The sequence below is a fragment of the Hippocampus comes genome, unplaced genomic scaffold (assembly GCF_001891065.2).
Source record: "Hippocampus comes isolate QL1 unplaced genomic scaffold, H_comes_QL1_v1.1 scaffold330, whole genome shotgun sequence".
Lineage (NCBI taxonomy): Eukaryota > Metazoa > Chordata > Actinopteri > Syngnathiformes > Syngnathidae > Hippocampus > Hippocampus comes.
The window spans coordinates 363,480-375,490 of record NW_017804754.1 but is presented as its reverse complement, the minus strand read 5'-3'; the positions used below and the strand labels follow the sequence as shown (position 1 = coordinate 375,490).

General features: G+C 44.2%; 2 protein-coding genes and 1 long non-coding RNA gene across 3 annotated transcripts; 1 reads left to right on the top strand and 2 right to left on the bottom strand.

Annotated features, from left to right (window-relative positions):
• Nucleotides 1–609: 609 nt before the first annotated feature.
• Nucleotides 610–1,175, top strand: LOC109521519 (uncharacterized). Its single transcript, XR_002169382.1, has 2 exons — nt 610–645; nt 1,107–1,175. It is a non-coding gene; the product is annotated as an uncharacterized LOC109521519 (long non-coding RNA).
• Nucleotides 1,176–1,611: 436 nt separating this feature from the next.
• On the bottom strand, nt 1,612–6,145 carry LOC109526577 (sulfotransferase 1 family member D1-like). Its single transcript, XM_019887968.1, has 7 exons — nt 5,637–6,145; nt 3,346–3,474; nt 3,085–3,182; nt 2,878–3,004; nt 2,713–2,807; nt 2,192–2,372; nt 1,612–1,975 (listed from the first exon to the last, which is right to left on the bottom strand). Exons 1-7 carry the CDS (start codon nt 5,884–5,886, stop codon nt 1,863–1,865), a joined length of 993 nt encoding a protein of 330 aa, XP_019743527.1. The 5' UTR covers nt 5,887–6,145; the 3' UTR covers nt 1,612–1,862.
• A 1,103-nt stretch (nt 6,146–7,248) lies between these two features.
• LOC109526715 (sulfotransferase 1A3-like) lies at nt 7,249–10,243 on the bottom strand. Its single transcript, XM_019888204.1, has 7 exons — nt 9,970–10,243; nt 9,334–9,462; nt 8,381–8,478; nt 8,172–8,298; nt 8,015–8,109; nt 7,660–7,840; nt 7,249–7,453 (listed from the first exon to the last, which is right to left on the bottom strand). The coding sequence occupies exons 1-7, from the start codon at nt 10,118–10,120 to the stop codon at nt 7,341–7,343; spliced, it is 894 nt and encodes a 297-aa protein (XP_019743763.1). The 5' UTR covers nt 10,121–10,243; the 3' UTR covers nt 7,249–7,340.
• Nucleotides 10,244–12,011: the final 1,768 nt, after the last annotated feature.

The window sequence follows — 12,011 nt, the reverse complement described above, 5'->3', positions numbered from 1 at the left end:
GTGTATATATTTAAAAAAGTCAACATGACCAACGTCGCCTTGGTGTAGTTTAGCTAATTTTGTCATTTTATTGTGTTTAACTCGCTAAGTTTCCCTGGTGCGTAGCTTTAGTGTAGTTCAGCTACATTTCATGTAGAACAGTATGTAGCTTATCTCCTTAAATTTTGCACTGCACTGATTGAATGTGCTAAATGTGCATATTTGCGATTGATTTATAATCTACTGTTGGATCTGTTTGAGGAATGGCGGATTAGTTATGCTTAGAACACTGTTTTTTTCCTATGAGACTTTTGAGGAGCCATTTTTTTTGTGTGCTAAGACAAGTGTCACCCATAGGTGGCAGTGTCACCATCGGGGGCTCTGGGTAACGTGATTGCACCAGGTCGAATAAGACACGAGCAGACGACGACGGCGCGCAAATTGAAAATGAACGGCTCGTAAAGCTAGCGTGACAACTCAAGTGGATGTTTGAATATTCATCACAAGAATCTTCCAACAACGTTGTAAACCTTCAAGATAATTAGTTTTCCCCTTCAGTGTGCGTATTCAGGACCACTACAAGGTATTTTCTGGTTTTAAGCGCGATTTTGACATTTTCTTTCATAATTAGCCCCTCGGCTTTAGGTACTAGCTCAACTCCACGAGGTGTGTACAATACTAAATTGGTGTTAGCATGGACACAATTTTATGCGAGTTGACCATGGTTTTTGCTTATTGTTGTACTCGTGTGGAAAACGAAAAGAAGATATTTAAGACACTGAGAAAAGTGATAAATGGCTGGTATCATTTTTCTCTTATTTCCCCCCGTGTAATGTGTGCCCACTGGGTGACTGTGTTGTTGAAACGCCTAATTAACACTACCTAAGTCTCCAAAAAGGCAATCTAACGTAGCTTTATGATTAAGCTACGTTAGATTGCCATACACTAGGTGAAATCCATGTCAAAACCAAAATTAATGGGGCAGTATTTTATTTTATCGTGATGTTGTGCTGAATGTGTTGTCCAACAAACAGCAACGGTGAAATGTACAATTGAAAGGCTGCAAAACCTGTTAGATTTCTGTTCTGAACTGTATGTTAACTTGCTTCATTTCTTGCTTCTCCTAGTCCTTGTCAAACTGCTGACCGCTCAGGCTTAAAATTATTTTTCCAATCACCGACTTCTCCTGTTGAGGAACAAAAAAAAAAGTAAGTGATGTAATTAAGTTTTCTCCCCCTGCATGTGTGGATTTTCTTTGGTCACGCTGGCTTTCTCCTCCTTTACAAAAACATTAATGTTATGTACACCGAAGACTAAATTATCCTGAAGTGTGAATGAGAGTGCAAGTGCTTGCTTGTCCTGTGACCAGACCAGAATGTGTACCCCGTTTCTTGCTCAGTCATCTGAATTACATTCCAGTCATAATGAAATGCCACATTTAAAAATTGTATTATGTTTGCACTTTACTTTCTTAACGATATAACCTTTGGGCGTGAACAGGTTTGGTTAGTCAACCGTACATCTTCAGAAAGTAAATTAGGTACAGTCAATATTGTGACAAGCAAATTACACTGGGTTAAGAATCTGAATACAGGTAAGCCCTAAAACACTGCACAATACAAGACAACAGTATCATGGTGCCATGAGATACAAGTTTAATTAGTTCTGTGGTCATGTGGAACAAAAAATGTTGATGTAGCTCTTTCACTATGGTAAGTGTATGTACTTTCTCTATTCTAAGTCCTGTAACATCGACATTTTTACCTAGAAAACAACTGTGTCACTATATTCTATTTTAGTGTGATGTTATGCTACAGTGGCAACGCCCAACATCTGAAAAAAATTAAAGCCAATTAGGAGCCACTGCAACATTGCAAAGCCCGTTAGAACTGTGCTCTGAATGGTATGTTGACATTCTTCATTTTCTTCTGGTAGTCCTCGTCAAACTCCGCTGACTGCTCCGGCGTAAAATGATTTTTCCAGTCACCGATTTCTCCTGTTGAGCACATGAAAGGGGGGATGGGAGTTGCCAGTTTATTAGATTATGCTTAAAAATATGAGAACAAAATGAAGCCTAATGGAAAACCAATAGCCGAAATTGGATCCCTACTCCCGTTTAAAGAAAATGGCCGACTAGTTATCACCGTTGTAAAAATCGGTTGAAATACATATGCGCAGTAGCTTGATGGTGGTTGCATAAATGTTGAATGACCTTTTCTCATGAATTTGGAGATGGTCTGATCAAAAATCTCTTTGCCAAAGAAGCTATAGTTGACCATTGGATTCTCCTCCATGTTCTTGAAGGTCGTCATCTCCACAATGTGGCTGATGACATCATCAGGGAGGTACAAGTCGAGGTACTTCATGATTCGTTCAATTTCACGTCTGGGATTCTAGGGTTTGGGACAAAAAAACAAAACAAAACAAAAAAGAAATACAATTATTATGTCAAGAATTGAGAGATGCCCGTGCATCTCCGACCTCCCACGACCCAAGGACCACCCCGAGAGGCACTTTTGATGGACTCCAATAGTGATGCAACAGCCACTTGATGCAAGCTATCACCAGAGGCTTGACATCCCAGTCCACACCCATGCAACCCATAAACTACTAAGCCAGTGGCAATGCAGCAATAAACTTGCCGAGATCCCGAGGAGCCCACAGAGCGCACCGCCTTCCCCAAACAAACATGAGCCCCGGGAAGGTGACTCGGGCGAGGTCTTAATTCACGACCTCTTTCATGTCTTCATAGAACAGGAAAAGGATGTTCCTCTTTTCGCGCTCCTCCCAGTACCCTTTCACATGATCGTACCAGGAGCCCCATCCCACTGCAGAGACAACGTTCAGGACGTCACTGACCTGCTCGAATTTTCCTCACCCGCTGACACTCGCACTTACGCTCTCCACGCATGAACTTGTGGATGAATCCCTCCCAGGGTCCGGGCTCAGGACTGATCTTACTCATGCGAAGGAAGTGGTAGTAGCTCACCAGGGTGTCCTTGGCATTGCGTGCGATGTAGATTATCTTTAAAACACATCACTTTATGAAATGAGGGTCGGTTCGGGATCGGTCATCCCCACAGGTGCTTGACCACATCAACTTACTTTGCACTTGTTTTCCCAAAAGCCGGCTGGAACCAGCTGAAGCGGCATATGTGTCTTGATGACTCTCGGGGGATCCATCTCCTTCAGGAGATCGAGACCTGATGGTTCATAACAAATACAGTACTGTATATCTGAACTGTCAGTGGTTCCACTGGGCACAGAGATGTTGCTATATTTGTTCAGCCTGTGTCCTGCACTGAGAGGATGCTTGGATCGGAGTACCTGTACGGTCCAACGAGATCCAGTCGTGGTCTAACTTACCCGATTGTTTGCATAGCTGAGTGGAAGCCTCGAGGAAAGGGTGGCGCTTGACGATGGAAGCTCGTTTTGAGCTCCCATCATCTCCGTTATGAAGAAGGAGGTCAACTATCTCCTGGATCCATGTCGTCCCTGATCATTTAAATGCATAAGAATACATCGTGACTTCCAGTAAACATCGAGAGCACCTGAGAGTGAATGACGTCATCCGGACGTCACTTTCAGCGTCTTTCCAAATGGATGGCCACATGGCTCTGTGTGTCAAGGGGGAGCTGAGGACTGAAGACATGAGTGTTTCTTTCACTCGTGCAAGTTGCAGATTGCAGTTAAAACAACTTTGGACCTAGAAATCACTTTCAATGGACATAAATGTCCACGTCCTTCTTGAAAGATTGGCAAGCAGCACCTGAAATGTATGAAGCGTCTATTCATGACGTAAATGCAACATAGAAAATTAGCTGCCGGTACCCAGTAACTTGCCATAAAAAAAGCTAAAAAAAATACACGGACACCAAATCTATATGGGATGCATATTAGTCTTTGTAAAGAATTGAAAACTCCCCTTCAGCTATTTGCGATAGAATTCGCTTGTGCATCTCAGTAAAACGCTATCATAAAAAATTACCCCGAGTAACTTCACAAACTCGTTTTTAACTAATCTGCACATGAAATTGCTGAACAGCCAACATAGGATATGGAAAATCGATATTAGTCAATTGCAAGTGGCGACACAGAACAAATGTACTCATGCTCTTGAGTGTTCAGAAATTCTGCCTATTCCTTCGTTTCGTTTCTGCTCTCAAAGGTGGCTTTAACTCATTCAGTACCAGCCAATTCTGGACCAAGTCTGAAAAGACGTTTAAAAACGTCTTTGGGAGTGAATGAGTTAATAAACGTATGTGTCATAAGAACTCAATGTGTGTACTCTACTGCTCGTGGCATTGAAAAGGTTTGGCAAGTACGAAGCACAAATATTAATTACAGATTGTGTTTTGTTTTTGTTTTGTTTTTAAAGCTGCAAACTGCCCCACTTAAGCCAAAAAGTTTGCTCAAAAACCACAAGAAGAAGCAGGACAATTATCAAACCTGATTTAGGGTAGGAGATGATGATGAGGTCTGACGGATCAGGAGTGAAAGCAGACGCGGCCTCGAAGGCTTTGGCGATGTGGTCCGGAAGAGAAACCCCTTGTACTTTGACAATGAGCGAGCGAGGGATGACGGGCTGGTTGTCTGACATGACTAAGGTTGATGTGTATATGAATATTTGCCTTACAGCTCCCTCACATCGGTTTAAAAACCAACAAACCCTCAGAGGGCGTTGTCAATCGTGTCATTCGGACACCCAGAATATAATCACGAGAGGCCCGAAGATGCATGTTGTCTTCACGCGATGGGTGGATGATTTATCTGTTTGCCCCGCACATAAAAAAACGACTTAACACTTAACTACTGAAAGTATCTGTTCCTTCAGATACCCATTGAATATTCATTGAGACCCGGCCGTTTGGGAAACGTACCCAAATTTCCAACGGCCACCAGGGCACTGGCTCCATCATGAATGAGTCATGCTTGCAATGTACCTGCCTCGGCGTGCACCCCTTAGTCGATTTGAGGTCGACACACCCGATGTTTTTCCATCGCGTCATTTGAATTGGATGTCTTGCAGCAGAGAGAGATGGAAATCATCCCAGGAAAATCTCAAAATGATTGCTCCGGGAACACGTAATCAAATAGTAACTGAAAAAGGAATTACAGGCACATGCAAAAAAAAAAAAAAACCCCACAAAAAAAAAAAGCAAAACAAAAACGTAAACATTGGCTAAAAATACATCAGACAAGCACTAAACACTGCTTCCAGACTCCAGCCCATTCCACTGTAGCTCAATTTGTAGCTCAAAGTGATTTGTCTGTGCTGGTCTTTTGTCTTGTAATTGAGTACTGCAACTGTTTGCATCGTTTCTTTCATGATGGCTTACCTATTTGGTTTTTATTTCTCTCATTGTAGTCTTAAAATTTTATGCGTCTCACTGTGCTATTTTATAGACCTGCCCTGGGGCTACGGCTGAAAATGAGCATTTATGCCAAGTGCGGCGAATTTACAGTATTTATTCTTGTGTTGATTTATGTGCACTGTACCAATGAACTGAATAAATACATAAAATAAAGATGGCGATTATTTTTCAAAAAGTTACTTGAATAGTATTCTACTGTTAGGTCATGCAGACAGTTTTAATGTTTTATTGTTGTTTTAACCGCAAACTGCCACATGACGAGAAGCATGACGGCTATCAAACCTGATTTAGGGTAGGAGTCGATGAGGATGTCCGACGGATGAGGCGAGAAAGCGGCTGCTCCCTCGAGGGCTTTGGCGATGTGGTCTGGAAGAGGAATCCCCTTGACTGTGACCAAGTGCGAGCGCGAGATGGGAGTTTGGTTCTCTGACATGACTGAGCTCAAGCCAAAAGTGTTGAGGGTGCCCTCGCAGCGTGTTAGTATGAAGTCCTTTCTCATCCCAATGATCCTTTGGGCTTTGTAGCTAATCATCAGGAGCCGCAGGGCAAGAGGACTCAATTATGCTGTGTCAACAGCACCACGCTTTAAATATGATGGCGGAGAAACCGGAAGATTCTCTGTCCTTGCAGGGTGGTTGGTCGACCGCTTATCCGTTTGCTGTTACTGTATAATTGCCTGCTTTCCCTGCCCTGTTTCGGTGGCTCTCTCAAACCCAAAGATTGCGGGTTCGATCGGCAACCGTTGTGACCATGCCTCCTACGTGTCCTCGAGCAAGACACTGAACCCTGAGTTGCTCCTGATTCCGTGTCATCCGTCGATAAAATGAGGAGACAGTGTTTAAAGCGCGTTGAGTACCGAAGGGAAAGCCCGTTTACCTTGTGGGTCCTGCTGATTTGCTTTTGAATCCAACAAACCCTCAGCGTACAGCGCCAAGAAGAGCACCACACTCCAAAAAGTGATCAGGAGAAGGTACAAGGTGCTTTTAGTCTTCTAAAGACCGCTCATCTTTTTTGCACTTCAGCCCAATTCTCTTTCCTCTAACTTCCTTGCCCCAAACTGTAACACTAACGCAAGCTACGAAATGAAATCCATCATTCACGTCTCTTGATGAGCTTCCTTTTCCACCCTTCTTTCTCCCAATACGCCCCTTTCTACCCACCTAGATTAAGTCAATAAAAACCTGACCACAGGACATTTGACAGTATTCTTTTTAAGGCATGTGACATTCATGATTTTAAGCATCAGGATATGCAGAGCACGTTGAAAGTCAAAGCATTTCGATTGAGTCAGGCGTGTGGTTTCCAATTGACATTCCTCAGTGTCACGTAAGACGTGACACTGCAACGAATGTTGCAGCTAAAACTCTGCCCCGACAGCATCTCTTGTTTCAGAAATCACAAATTAGGAATTAGTCAAATTACACGACCCGTTGAAATGGAATGGAAATGCCATTAATCTTGTGCAGCCGCCACCCAGAAAAAAAAAAAAACAACTGAAAGATTTTAATGTGATTCCAAAATGGAAAATAGCACTCAATAATATATGCTGCACAAAAAGAGAGTAAAAGCATAATTAAAGAGAATGTAAAAATATCACATGATGGATCATGATTGAATGCTGGAATTCATATTGCTGCACCTTCCGGTGTTCCCTTCTTGGCCACCAGGCGGCAACGTAATGGCAGTCGCACGGACAAATGAAGAAGAGAGAAAAGTAAGAACAATAATCTTTATTTACTGATGCACTTTTAAACTCATTTTCTGGCTTTATTCTTGACCCCCCCCCCCCAAAAAAAAAGTTGGATCAACAACCCTCACAACACGTTCCAATGAAGCATAATTAACGAGATTCCTCACAAATGGGAACCAACCCCCCCCCCCCCCCCTTCCCCTTTTTTTTTTTTTAATTTGACTGTGATGGTCAACTGCAGTTGTCACACGCAGCAGAGAAATGCGGTCGTAGCAAGTGAAAGACCGCAAAGCTCGTTACAATTCTGTCTTGAATGGTATGTTGGCTTGCTTCATTTTCTTCTCGTAGTCCTCGTCAAATGCCGCCGACTGCTCTGGTGTGAAGTGGTTTTTCCAGTCACCAACTTCTCCTGTTGTGAACAGAACAAAAGGAGGAGACACGCCAGTTTGTTTTTTTTTTTTTTTTTTTTTACATGATGGCCTAAGTGATGCTTGATTGGGAAACAGGCAGCCCCACCACATGTTGGGACACTTAAAAGAGAATGGCCGAATGTTTGTGAACATCAGTTGAAATGTGCGTAGTTGCATGATGGTGGTTGCATCACGATTGAATGACCTTTTCTCATGAATTTGGAGATGGATTGATTGTAAATCTCTGGCGGAAAGAAGCTGAAGTTGGTCATCGGGTTCTCCTTCATGTTCTTAAATGTCGTCAGCTCCACGATGTGGCCGATGTCGTCATCAGAGAGGGACAAGTCCAGGTACTTCATGATGCGCTCCACTTCGCGCCGAGGATTCTGGGCGAGGGAACGAAAGGAGAAAAACCAAGTCTGTTCTGCACCGAGAAGTATTCTTCATGTCCAATTGACTTACTAAAGCCACGCAGAACTACTGCATTAAAATGCACAATTCTCCTCGTGAACAGAGAAGTACCAGCGACAAATGACTCGACAGAGGTTTGACCTCACTACCTCTTTCATGTCTTCATAGAAGAGGTAAAGGATGTCCCTCTTTTCTTGTTCCTCCCAGAAACCTTTGACGTGATCGTGCCAGTAGCCCCACGCCACTGCGGTGACAACGTTCAGGAAGTCACTGACCTGCAGGAATCGTCCTGATGTCTTTACTTACACTCCCCGTGCATGAACTTGTGGACGAAACTCTCCCAGGGCCCAGGCTCGGGACTGGCCAAATTCATGTGATGGAAGTGGTAGAAGCTCACCACGGTGTCCTTGGCATTGCGGGCAACGTAGATGGTCTTTAAAACACACGTCACGTTATCGGATGAGTGGCGGTTCGTAGTTGCCACTTGTGCAGGTGCTTGGCCTTTGTCGACTCACTTTGCACTTTTTTTCCCAAAAGCCGACCGGAACCATCTGGATTGGCAGATGCGTCTTGATGACTCTTGGGGGAGCCATTTCCTTCAGTTGATGGAGACCTGATGATTTGCGGCAAATCTATCAGTTAGCGCTGCCTTGATTTACGAATTGAATTTGCTCTGTGACCAAGATCGTAGCTCAAGTCACTCATTTATCGTGTTGTGTGTGCGGTCCAGTGAGTGATCTCAAGAGCTGAAGTCAGGTTGAGCCATCTTGGCTGTTCAATCTACCTGTTGGTTTTTTTTTGACCTACTGTGGCTCCTTGCAAGTGTTCTCATTTTGCATTTGAGCTTTGTCCTCTTCACTGGGGTTTATGTGGAAGAACAGGATTCCGGATAAAAAATATCAGACAGGCCCAACTTTTTCCTGTTGTCATCATCCCTTTTTCATTAAAAACATTTTTTAAAAATGATATTCCACCATCTGTGGTTTTACAAAGGAATAAGAAACTAAAGGCTGTCGTCCTTGTGACAACTGCCTCGTGAAGTGCCCTCTCCTTTTGGGTGCAAACGGCTCGGTCACCCCAGAAAAACGTGTAGCTTGTCTGAAGCATGCAAAGCGGGGGGTAGAATGTTGACTGATTAAGTTTGCTTGAAAGATTTCAACTTTTTGCTTTTGTCTCTCATAACCGCTGTTAAGGCCTTTTAACAACGCACTCGGTTTGGTCTATTGCTGTTAGCACTCCGGCAGCCTTTCTTATTGTCCATGGCGTGTTGGTAAGTGCAGCGTGAAAAGGCAGCTCTGACCACTCGGAATTTGGAAAAGCTCATAAACTGTGGTTCTTGGAAGACAAGGAACCACTCCAAACTATTTGTTCCGCAAGGAACAGACAATTGTTTTAAGAATTTTCCACTATATTTTCAAATTTGGAAAACCTGTACAATGTAGTGGGATCCACTTTAAGGTCTACGCACCCGATTTTGTCCGCAGACGGTTGCTAGCCTCGAGGAAAGCAGTTCGGACGGTGATTGGGGCTCGTCTGCAGCTCTCAACATCTCCGTTATGAAGAAGCTGGTCGACGATCTCCGCGGTCCACGTCGAGCCTTGTCACCCAAAGGTACAAGAACACGTGACTTATTTGACCTTCCGATGCACGGCATCATCCAGACACCACATTCACTCTATCGATCCATTGCTCGACGATTTGTCCTCTTTCGGGTCACAGGGGAGCTGCAGTGTGTCGCAGCTGACTCTGGGCAAGAGGCAGTGTGCGCTCTTGACTGATTGCAAGCCAATCGCAAGGCACATATCGAGAGAAAAACAGTCACACTTACGATCTTGCCTGTGGACAATATAGAGTATGCCATGAACATACCATGCACTTTTTGAGAATGTGGAAGGTAACTGGCGAACCTGGAAAAAAACAAACCCGCACTGCAAAGGGCGAACATGGAAATTCGACATAGAAGGTCAGAAATGTGAGATGCCAAAGCCGTAACCCGAGACTGAAGCAGACTTGCCGTAGACCGACAATGAAATCGTCCTCCGTTTGAATGGCACATTAGGCCCCTAAAAAGAGACGGCGAACAGAAGCATAAAGGTAATCAAACCTGATTTTGGGAAGGCAGCAATGAGAATGTCCGATGGATGAGGACAAAAAGCGGACACGGCATCAAGGTCTTTGGCAATGTGATCCGGCAGAAGGATCCCTTTTACTGGGACCAAGAGCGCGCGAGGCATGACAGTCTGGTTCTCCGACATGGCTGAGGTTTTTGCGGTTGCCCTTTCAGTGTGGCCCTTGTGTCTGTATGAAGTCCTTCCTCCTCTCTTTTACTCTGGTCTCAGCACTTGCCACCGCTGAATATTTATGTATTTATTTATTTTCCATAGATCTTCTGCTGATGTGATTTCAAGCCAAATGACTGCCAGTAGTAATTTGACAGCACCACACCCAAAAAGTAAGCTTTTCTGCAAAGGGGCCAGCTTGCCTGTTTAGTTTAAACTTTCCATCTTTACATCGAGGTGTGTTTGACAACTTAGGGCAGAGCACCTTTGGTTTGAAGCCACCCACTTTTGAAGCGAGCGAAAGTATTGGAACAGACTTGGAGTGAATAACATTTCATATTTGGTGGCATAACACTTCGCTGCAATAACCGCATCAAGCATGCGACTCACCGATTTCACCAGGCTGTTGCGGTCGCCATTTGAAATGCTTTTTCGGGCCTTTTCTGTAGCCCCGTTCAGTTCTTGTTTGCTTCTGGTGGTTTCTCCCTTGGGTCTCCTCTTCAGGAGGTAAAACGCAGGCTCTATTCAGTTAAGGTTCTGCCATTGATATGGCCAGTCTTCGATAGTCTTTATTGAAATGCTTGTAAGTTTTTTTGAACTGTGTTCTGAACGGTACGTTGAAATGACTTTTCCAATCACCAACTTCTCCTGAAATTAAGCTGACATGCATCTCGAAAAACGTCTAAAAACTCTGACTCATCAATTCATACCATGCGGTGACAATCATTTGTTAGTTTTACATCACATTCTCATACATTTAAGAACACGAAACGGTTTAGCCTGTCCTCACCCTTGTTTGACAACATCAGTTGACTTAACTTGGACTTGTGAACGTAAAACAGAGTGAAAAGCAGTAACTCGCCAAACTTTTAGTGCACGGGTGTCAAAGTCAGGGCCTGGGGGCCAGATCATCATTTTATGTGGCCCACGAAAGCAAATCGGACATGGCAACTTCCATGATGCTTGCTAAAATATGGAACACAATTTCAAATTCTCATATGTAATAAATAAGAGACATGTTGTGAGCAGGCGGCCCGGTAGTTGAGTGGTTAGCACGTCGACTTCACAGTGCAGAGGTACCGGGTTCAATTCCACCTCCGGCCTCCCTGTGTGGAGTTTGCATGTTCTACCCGGGCCTGCGTGGGTTTTCTCCAGGTACTCCGGTTTCCTCCCACATTCCAAAAACATGCATGGCAGGCTGATTGAACACTCTAAATTGTCCCTAGGTGTGAGTGTGGGCGTGGATGGTTGTTCATCTCTCTGTGCCCTGCGATTGGCTGGCAACCGATTCAGGGTGTCCCCTGCCTACTGCCCGAAGACAGCTGGGATAGGCACCATAACCCCCGGCGACCCTAGTGAGGATAAAGCGGTTCGGAAAATGAATGAATTAATGAATGAATGTTGTAAGCATGTTCCTGTTTCCAAACAACTCATTACAGTAACTTAAACAATAGTTGAATAAACCGGTATTCTTGACTTTTTTTTTTTTTTTTTTAATGATTTCAGTCATCACAGCCCTGCTAGGGAAACGGTAACTCAAATGTGGCCCGCGACGAAAACGGGTTTGACAACCCTGCTTTAGTGCATAAAGGTGGAGTTGGCCATCGGGGGTCTCTTTCATGTTCTTGAAGGTCGTCGACTCCACCTAGCTTGTTTTTTAGGGTAGGAGGTGATGAGGAGGTCCAGCGGAGGAGGTCAGAAAGCAGACCTGGTGCCAAAGTCTTGTTGTAAGGAAAAGAAAAATCCCTTTTACTGTGAGCAGGTGGGAGCGATTCGAGTCCTTCCTCATCCCTGTTGCCTCAGTGGGCAGTGCCAACAGCCGACACCCTTAATGTGACCAGGAGAAGCCGTTCGGGTGCCGTTCATG

Excerpts from the sequence above, each read along its gene's own strand:
- LOC109526577 (XM_019887968.1), bottom strand. The coding sequence starts at position 5,886 with ATGATTAGCTACAAAGCCCAAAGGATCATTGGGATGAGAAAGGACTTC. Across the intron at positions 3,183-3,345 it reads TCAGCTATGCAAACAATCGG|GTCTCGATCTCCTGAAGGAG; the intron begins GTAAGTTAGACC and ends ATGAACCATCAG. Across the intron at positions 2,808-2,877 it reads CAAGTTCATGCGTGGAGAGC|TGGGATGGGGCTCCTGGTAC; the intron begins GTAAGTGCGAGT and ends TTGTCTCTGCAG.
- LOC109526715 (XM_019888204.1), bottom strand. The coding sequence starts at position 10,120 with ATGTCGGAGAACCAGACTGTCATGCCTCGCGCGCTCTTGGTCCCAGTA. Across the intron at positions 8,299-8,380 it reads TTTGGGAAAAAAAGTGCAAA|ACCATCTACGTTGCCCGCAA; the intron begins GTGAGTCGACAA and ends TGTGTTTTAAAG. Across the intron at positions 7,454-7,659 it reads CTCCAAATTCATGAGAAAAG|GAGAAGTTGGTGACTGGAAA; the intron begins GTCATTCAATCG and ends TGTTCACAACAG.